This window comes from Doryrhamphus excisus, linkage group LG20, assembly GCF_037039965.1.
Source record: "Doryrhamphus excisus strain RoL-2023G ecotype Guam linkage group LG20, RoL_Dexc_Guam_v1.1, whole genome shotgun sequence".
Taxonomy (NCBI): Eukaryota; Metazoa; Chordata; class Actinopteri; order Syngnathiformes; family Syngnathidae; genus Doryrhamphus; species Doryrhamphus excisus.
Window position 1 is genome coordinate 12,039,596 of NC_136376.1, and position 9,374 is coordinate 12,048,969.

At 41.2% G+C, this 9,374-nt stretch overlaps 2 protein-coding genes across 3 annotated transcripts in view; one reads left to right on the forward strand and one right to left on the reverse strand.

The window, feature by feature from the left end:
• The window catches only part of wdfy4 (WDFY family member 4), a 42,217-nt gene extending 40,190 nt beyond the window's left edge, over positions 1–2,027 (reverse strand). The window contains exons 1-3 of one of the 2 annotated variants that reach the window (XM_058058878.2): positions 1,745–2,027; positions 1,509–1,675; positions 618–866 (exon numbers count right to left, since the gene is read on the reverse strand). In XM_058058878.2, coding sequence (XP_057914861.2) covers positions 618–866; positions 1,509–1,529 — 270 coding nt within the window. In that variant the 5' untranslated portion in view covers positions 1,530–1,675; positions 1,745–2,027. The remainder of the gene's footprint in view (positions 1–617; positions 867–1,508; positions 1,676–1,744) is intronic. The other variant, XM_078799380.1, reaches the window with a different exon arrangement.
• An 847-nt stretch (positions 2,028–2,874) lies between these two features.
• LOC131107724 (palmitoyltransferase ZDHHC13) lies at positions 2,875–8,689 on the forward strand. The gene is made up of 10 exons (XM_078787402.1): positions 2,875–3,130; positions 3,674–3,809; positions 3,877–3,987; positions 4,079–4,211; positions 4,621–4,799; positions 5,780–5,853; positions 5,946–6,108; positions 6,212–6,293; positions 7,130–7,321; positions 7,450–8,689. Exons 1-10 carry the CDS (start codon positions 3,010–3,012, stop codon positions 7,936–7,938), a joined length of 1,680 nt encoding a protein of 559 aa, XP_078643528.1. The 5' UTR covers positions 2,875–3,009; the 3' UTR covers positions 7,939–8,689.
• Positions 8,690–9,374: the final 685 nt, after the last annotated feature.

The window sequence follows — 9,374 nt, forward strand, 5'->3', positions numbered from 1 at the left end:
TCTAGCACACCTCACAAGATGAAACCAAACAATGGCGCCTTATTGCAGGTGCAAATGCTTCAGCTAAAGCACATTCTAAGCAACCAGCAAGGCACTATGTTCTCTTTTCACATCCATAAGAGGATATGGCGTTTCACTGAGTGTGCTGTTCTTATGTAAATCCCTTAATGGTCATGCCCTTGCCACTGGAGACAAACACATTAGAACTTTGAAGTAGCAGTAGTAACAGTTTGGGTAACCACGCAGACCTCTTCCAAGCAGTATTACACCCGATACAGGACTGGAAACAGGAGTTCAGAACATTAAAATTAAAAAATCGCAATCGAAAGTGAACATCAAACATGAAGGACACGCTCAGGCCAGATCACTTGTACCACACAACTTAAAAAAAAAACCAAACTGCCAATTTTCCATCTCCACACAAAAAAGCAAGGCCTGAGGCTTTTGAATTTCATGTGACAGTTGAGCAAACAATAGAGATAAATCCACAGAGCACATGCACATTGTTTAAGGGCAGAGTGATGAAATGGGCTAAAGGCCAAACATCTGACTATGGCCTCCTGTTATCTGGATTATTCCCAGGATCTTGCCGATCTGACAGTTAATAGTTGCAGTACCTGTATATAGAGAGGCAGGACTCTGATGAGACACTCCTGCTCTATCGGGACACAGTCTGCGTTGTGGTCCGAATTTGAGCACTGGTGAATGTCAAGTTCTTGCAGGTGTTCTCGGAGCAACTCTGAGGGCAGAGGTTCTGAGGAGGCCTCCGCTTTCTTCTTGTCCAACTCCACAGAGACAGACAGCTCCCCTGAAGCGCTCAGCTCCCCTGTTTCTTTATTGATCCTCTCCCCTTTTACTCTCTCATCCTGGATGGGAGACAAAGACAGCATTTAGAAATCCACAGCTAATTATCTCCACTTTAACCACATTTACTTTCCCTCGTAATAATTGATGTGCTACCCCTGAAGCCATTTAAAGTGGTTGTTAACCTAAATCGGTAAATTAGTCACTCAATGAATTGCAATTTCTAATAAGTGGGAGCACAAAATGACCATAAATGTCATTTTTAATCATTCAAATATTCCATATTCACAAATGTAATACTGATTTTGCCATTTTTAGCCATACAGCCTCAGCTATTATTGCTTTTGATAGTAAATTTTGTCATTTAGAGCGTGACCCGGAATAGGTGCCCTCTCAGTGATGCTCAGTGATCACTGTTGTCTATGATGGTGACAATTAATGATTCTTCATTACATGGAAAATCGTGCCTCCAAATGCATTTAAAAAAATGTAAATGTCACCAGTGTGAGTATTTTCAGCCATGTGATTTACAAAGAGGGGGGTCATAGAGGTGGATTGAACATAATGGCAGCTCACATTCCTCACAAATGCACTGATTATTTAACATCTCTCATGTGAGAAGCTTCTGTTTCAGTGTGTTCATGCGTGAGTTCTTCTTCCTCTCAGCTTTCCACATGCACAATGTGTACAACACAATATCTTACCTTTGTTAGTGTGAGAGCCATGTGTGCAGTGCCACACTCTTAACAGGGCACCGTGAAGGGACCTGTGGGAGTCCGGATGGGTTCCTACTCTGTCCACGTTCCCATGTCAGGAGCAAAGACAAGCGGAGACGTGCTGAGACATGACTGACGCTCTCAGTGCAGTGCTGCTGTAAAAGTGCCCGCCCTCACTAATCTGCAGCAAGTAGAATGAACTTTGAACAAAAAGGGTAACTCACATCAGCTGGATCAAGTCATGTGCCTCCTTACTTCCCCAGAGAAGCAGAAGTGAAAATGGGCTGGTTGAATAAGGCCCTCCCACCGTAGCTCACTGAAAAGACTTTTAATGCTGTTTATAGAGCTGTCGGGGCTGGCTGACATGATATGACTCACCATGACAGCTATTCTGAAAGTGCCGCCTGTAATTAAAGTATATTAGATACACCGTATTTTCTAATATTGTAAATAGATCTGAAACAGGATAGTGTAAAGCAACTGTGAAGGCAGCCTCAGTGATAATTGCATACTTTAAGTTCCAAGTGGGTAAAACAAGCACACCCTCGTCTTATGCTTTAGCCTGCCATTAATAGCCCACTCTAAAAATAAAATATTTACAGTCTATTATGCAACCTCCAATACCTCATGCAGATTTTGCACAATTCCTAGACACTTACTACATCTGCAATAGAGACAAGGAACATTCACAGAATAAATAGGTAAGCCGGGGAACGTCCCAAATATAAGCAACAATACCATCTAGTGGGGTATGGCTGTACTACTATTAGCCCAAATAGTAAGATAACACAAAAGCCGCACAAAATGTAAAATATTTTTAAAAAGTTAACCGTCATAGTTGAGTAGAATTTTTATTAGAAGAAAAAACACGGCGCAGAATTTGAAACATTACACCCCGGTAGCTACACATATGAAGATGGCTCCCTCACCGGGTAAGCCACACACCATCTGTATGTGGACGAATCATCAATTCTCTCTGTATGTATGTGGAGCAATGTTTATTTTTGACCTTGTTGCACTGTACTAAACAGTCGCTCCAGTTGTTTATGTAGCATGTAGCTTCTTTCTCTGTATGATTGAAATATGATCAACAGTGTCGAGGTGCATTACCGCCACCTACAGGAAGAGATCCACAAGCCGGAAGTAAAGATAGTCACCAATTATAAAACATCAGTATGAGATCCAAAGAGGTATATATTCCGCTATTAAGTGTTTGTATGTCATGTTAATATTTAGTCATTTTCCACTTTCTGTTAGAGGTGCGTCCAGCACAGCTCATTCGTTACGTCATTAGTCATGTGAAATTTTTTAACCAATCAGATGTCTAGGGCGTAGTCTGCATTGGACAGTTTGCTGTACCGCTATGCGAGAGTCCGCCTTCTTGTCGGAGCAAACAGTGGTTATTATTTTGTACTGACAACCAGCTTTTGTTATTTTTCATCAACTGTTGGACGAAAATAAGACCAAGTGTGCATGTGAAGCCACAATAATGCACCCGATACCTTCACGCTCTCAGGGTGACGGAGATATATTTGACTGTATAAAAACAGGAAACATTGAACAATGTGCACTCTTTATTGAAAGTGACAGATCAATCCTCAGGCAAAAAGGTAAGCATAAATAATGTTCAGTATACATTGGTTTGTGCTTCTTTTTATATATGTTATCATGTTTCGTTAACAGCCACAATCAACAGGACGTATTTACGTGGTGTTTTCTAATGCATTCAAACAATTAACCATCTTCATCAATTTTACAGGTACAGTATATGAAAGAAAATAGTAGTAGTAAATCTCCATGTCTACCACTTAGAGTAATGGAAAAAATGCTTTCGGTATCATAAATATGACTGTATGTTACTAAAACCACCTCAAACAATCGTTTGACACTTGAATCAAGTGTGCATTACAGAAGACAAAAATGCATGTCTGGATCCCAGGAGGTTATGGGACCGTCCTTTCTTTATTGTAGCCGTAATGGCCCCATTATAACATGGTCTGCTCCACTGTGAGACAACATGATGTACATGATACAAGAACTATAATCCAGGAGGGGACAGGATGGGGACAGGATGTCAGACCCCAAGAGGTGCTATATGGCGCATTTTGACAATGGACATCTTCAAATTCATTCATTTATTTCTTTTTATACAGGATGGGCCGGTTTTACTCCACTCCACTCCGCAGCTCTCCATGGCAACTCTGCTCTGGTTAACCTTTTCCTCAGCAATGCCGCTGACCCCAACCTGTCCAGTGATGCGGGGCAGACAGCTTTTCACTTTGCATGCAGGTCCTTTTGCATACTCTGATTTTAAATGTACTTCTTAAGTTAAAACAATGATGTTGTGTTCCGATAGGCAAGGAAACGTTTACATCATCCATAAAATGATGCAGCATGGAGCTGATCTGCGCCTCAGAGACCTGCAAGGAAAATCATCACTGCATCATGCGGTGACCGGAGGCAGCATGTGAGTGAAATCACCAAAAGTATGTCTTTCATGTCAGATTGTCACAATTTGATCTTTGATGCATGCATTTACTAGGATTTATGCTTCCCAGCGTTGCAGTGCACTATTTGTGGGAGACAGAAATGTTGCGTTTCACAGACACAGACATGCACCAGGTGACACCCCTCCACCTTGCAGCATCAACCAGCAATACAGATATGGTCCAGTACCTTCTTAAGGACCAGGTAGTCAAACATTTTTATCCTACATTAAAGTGGTCACCATAAGAACAACTCTTGCATCTGCATAATTCATAAATTAGCCCTCAACTACAGCATCTTCAGTGTAGCACTGTGACTATACGGTGGTCATCGATGTTATTATCAGTAGCTGTCCTTCAAGTATCAGGAGTGGTCAGCATCCAGCAGCTTTATCTGCACTTTAATAGTTCAACTCAGCTGTTGTTCAGTGTATGCATACTGTTGTTTACAATAATAACCTCACCGGTCAGTTAAGAATGGGGTAGACAACGTTTTTTTTGGTATAATTTCCAGCTTGAAGATTAAAATTGGGTAATTAAAAAAAATATATGAACTATACAAACCAGACCCGTGTGAATCATATTGGGCTTCAGTGTATATTTCTGTGTTTCAGCGCTGTGTCGCAGATGCTGTCGACCAACAGGGGTCAACTGCTCTCCATGTTGCAGCAGAGCGAGGTGGCGTAGAGGTGTGCTGGATGCTTCTGCAGAAAGCTGGATGCAGGATGCTTCATGAGAAAAACCTCAGTGGCCTAACGCCACTGGACCTCACCAAGCAGGGGAAAACATTTAGGTGAATATATACCATGAAACGTACAAATTGGTACTTGTCTTTTTGTTGTTGTTGTGATAATAAATATTGATTGGTGCACCCAGAGCATAGATTATGAGGTACACACAATCTAATGAGATATGATACATCAGGGATGGGCAAACTTTTTGACTAGCGGACCGCATTGGCTTAAAAAATTTGGCGTAGGGGCCATCTATATATATATATATATATAGGTGGTCATCAAACAGAACCACATACTTTCTCACAGTACAACGAAACGAAAACACAACACATCCACAGCAAGTTAACGCATCACAAAAATCAACTACTATTACTAAGTGGGTGATAAACAACAACTCAGTAACTTAAAACTATTTTCCAGATGCCTGCAAGGCATGCTGGGTAGTCCAGGTGCAACTACAATATGAACATTGAACAATAAAACATTGGATGTATGTTAAATTCTTTACTTCTTTGATGACCTCAACATATTTTGTAATCAAGCAAAAATGCGACAAACATGGCAAAAGGTTGGGAGAAAGAGTACCACAAGCTACCCAGCATGCCTTGCAGCAGGAATATGAGGGTTTTTTTGCATGGGAATTGTGCATATTTATGTATTTGTATCCCCACATGGTGCAGTAGGTACTGTAGGTTACTTTGTGCATCATTTGTGTTGACGCGTTGTGTTCGCACTTTTCTACAAGCTACATTTATTGATTTACATTTGACCCTTCTGGCGACTCAATAGTGCTGCAAGTCAGGTTTCTGGCTACAGTTTCAATGTTAAAGCTTTAAAAAAGGAATTTGGAAAAGCAGGGTGGGCTGGATTAAGACACTTGATGTGCCTGATGAACAGTATCAAACAATCATCTGTATTACTGTAGTTTTCAGTGGTGTAGAACTGCACTGCATCAGTCTAGATACCTTCGAGGCTTACCTGATGAAGTGTCCACTGAGTATATATATCATTGCAATACCGTGCTTTTATTTTGTAGACATCAGCAACTCACCAAACTACTCAGTCAGTACATGAATGAGCCAATCAACCACAAGCCCAAAGACTCCCATGGTAAGAGTCATCATATTGTCAACGGATAAAAGTCTGCACTAAATGTGTACATACATTTATGTTTGCCTCTTGTTTGTGTTCTTTCCATGCAGTTTTGTACTACTGGACACTGTTTTTTCCCAGCATGAGTGGCACCGCCATTCTGCTGATAGCATCCTTGTTGGGAGGTTACGGTGGTCTCCTTTGTGGTTTACTCTTCCCCTGGCTGGCCAGAAGCATATTTACACAATACCACCGCATGGCCACATATCAAAGGTTTGACGACCATTATGGCATGTTTGAAGTGACATCACTTTCACAACACATTGTACCATTTGTTACATGTTTTTTGTTCAGACAGCAGCTATCTCCCTTCCAGGTTACCCAACCCCATTTACTTGGGAACGCTCACAGCCGGACTGCTCCATTCCCTGCTTTGCTTTTATTGGAAAATAACAGCTAATATCCTTTCTCCACTTGATGCTCAAATATTTAGACCAGCTTCTGGTTTAGTTTTGTACCCTTTCCAAAGGAAATATCAAAATCCTAGGCATTATATAGTGGAACCTCAGAGGATGAACATTTTTGCAACATGAAATAATCTGTTCCAAAACTGTCCCCATCATAAAGCCTATTTTGACATTTTAAATATGTTTATGTGTATGTTTTTAAAATGTTAACATTCTGGACCATATAGTATAATAATAATAATAATTATTATTATTATTATTAGCTTATTAGATTATTATAATTATTATTAGAACTATTATGATTATTATAATTATTATATTAATGCTAATTATTATATTAATTATATATAATATTATTGTTATATTTGCATATTTTACATAATAATAATATAATAATTATTATTTAAATTTTATTGTAATTATTATAATATTTTATTATTTTTAAAATATTTAAATATAAATATGAAATAATAAATAATAATAGCAGATTGCATGACAATTTTACAGATACAATAATACCAGGTGGACTGTTACGTGTAAAATATATAGTCTGCCCCCCCCCCCCCCCCCCCCCCGTAAATTTTGTCATATCAATGCGGCCCGTGAGTCAAAAAGTTTGCCCACCCCTGGACTAGGGTGTAATGCTAAGGTGACTTGTGTTGCTTGTCATACGACCGTAACAAGAAGTTACTGTTTTCAGGTTCCACTGAACAGTTTCTTAACGCACCGTTAACCATACTCATCTAGCTTTTGGAGAATGTTCTGTTCCCATGGCAACAGCATCAGACATATCTGCACAATGAAACGGTCAGCCTTAACCTAATGAAAGTGTATGGCCGACTGGTGCCCTGGTCCAAGTATCTACGGTCCACCTCTGCCTCGTCCTTGCCTTGTTTTATAAGGTTCTGACTCAGGACCCCGGGACAGTGGACAGAGCAGAAGCAGATCCTCGGTTCTCTTGTGTTGCTGACCTGGTAGAGAATAACCAGAGCCCTCATAGGTTCTGTCCCTACTGTGAGGTAAGACATTGCGCTCGACATGAGTCTTGTATGTACTGTAGTAGTAATACCTGACCAGAGCTCACTTCTTCAATGAGGCGTTTAAAGAAGTAGACATCCTTACTGGTAAGTTCTCCCTTCACTCCCAGTTGTTCCAGCCTGACCGCACCAAGCACTGCAAGCTCTGCAATGTGTGCATTATGGACTACGACCATCACTGCCTTTTCCTCAACCGCTGCATCGGCCGGGGTAATCATCGACTCTTCGTCTTCTTCATGCTCTCCATGGTGACTGGCCACCTCTTATTTATCGCCACGGCAGCAAGCTACCTGCACCACAAGATGCACGCCGGCAGTCGCGGCTTGTCTTGGTGGCTCACATTCCTCGGGGGGGAGTTTTGGGTCGCGTCAATGGTGGTTATGAATGCTATAACGCTCTTGTGGGAGGTGTGGCTACTCACTGAGCAATTTGATGCCGTTGGCACGGGAACAACGACTTACTTCAAGCACTTTGAAAAGGTGAGGAGACAGAGGTCACTAGGGCAACGCTGGGTCGCTGTGCTGGCGTTTCTGGTTGAGGGACGGACAAGGGTGATGGGTGGATGCACAAAGGACGGCAACGCCGCTATAGATGTTTAAAAGTGTCACTTATTGCTTACAGACTATCTGCAGTAAGATAGTCCTGAATGTAACATGTTCGTGCACACCTACTGGACACTTCATTAGGTACACCTGCTACCTTATCTGTGGAATGTTTTCCCCGTTATCTTGATGACAATTGTAACATATTTTTAAATGACCATTAATGCTCCAATGAACACCTTTATCCAGTTAACAGCTGAGTTGCCATGTGCATTTTCTACAAATGTGTCGGGTAAAAAAACGTTAACAGTTGTGGCTGTTTTTTTTTTAAATTAACTCCACAATATGACAGTAGCTGCATTTGAGGTGTCATGATTAACCATCATCCAGCAGCTTCATCTACCTCTACATGCGCTTTAAAATGACGGTTGCACTACTCAGCTGTTGGTGTGAAAGTCCTTTATAGTAAACGTTATCAGCTGTATTAATGCTGGCTGAGCAGTTTGCTCCTTTCCGCTATTACAACACTGGTTCTGTTGCTGCTGTGTTGTGAAATAATATTAAATAGTTAATCCATGACCATGTGATCAACAAGAGCAATGTTCTTTTCTCGTGTACTCTAAATGATTAATAAACCAAAAAACAACTAGTTGTTATTATTGTATCATCAGTTCAGTTGTTATAATGACTAATAAAGGCTTGCTTCCGATTAACACCTCATCCAGTTTTAATACCTTGGCTATAATTGCAGCATTTGAATAGTTTCTCATTGACGAATTTCTAATAATAAACGTGTTTTTCTACATTGTTGTCAGTGGTGTGCTAAGTTTTAGCTATGAGAATACTGAAGTGACCCGTTCTATTTCAAATTTGTGACTTTGTGGTAGTGGTAATTCTGTCCAGTGCACCACTGCGCAGCCAATTTGGTAGACTGGACTGCACCGAGATGGGCATGGCAGCTCACCAGGGAAGGTGTCCACATTTTCAGCGCCAAAGGTGCGCTGAAAGCCCATCAGCTCCGACCTGGTCTATTCTTGGTGCAGGCGAAGCGCAGCCTGCACAGTGGTAAATTGGCTGACCGACGCACAGTGAACACAGGTCACCAAAACCTCAAAGGCAGGTTTTTCAGAGTGTCACGCATCCTTTCAGTGGGAAAAAACAATGACAGCAACCTCTATTTGAGCCGGAGGATGCCCGTCAAGACACAGAGCGGTCCTCCACCCAAATGAAGGCCCTTACTGGTACCGACTGCAGTGCAATAACCACCAGACGGCACCCATTCCAACACACACTCACTGCACTAAGGAGCTCCATTAGTGACAGGCTGATACATACACAGTGTGTGAAAGAGAGATATCGCAGGTCTTTCCTTCCTGCAGCTGTCAGCCGCTATAATAAAAACTACTCCAAGAATTCTGTACAATAACCATGCAATAGATTAATAACCATGCTTGGTAATCTGTGATACATGAGATAAAAAAGGTAAGTGAATC

Bases quoted from the DNA above. Each gene is read 5' to 3' on its own strand.
- LOC131107724 (XM_078787402.1), top strand. From the start codon at position 3,010: ATGCACCCGATACCTTCACGCTCTCAGGGTGACGGAGATATATTTGAC. The intron at 4,212-4,620 runs GTAGTCAAACAT...TCTGTGTTTCAG, and splicing joins AGTACCTTCTTAAGGACCAG to CGCTGTGTCGCAGATGCTGT. The intron at 7,322-7,449 runs GTAAGACATTGC...CTTCACTCCCAG, and splicing joins GGTTCTGTCCCTACTGTGAG to TTGTTCCAGCCTGACCGCAC.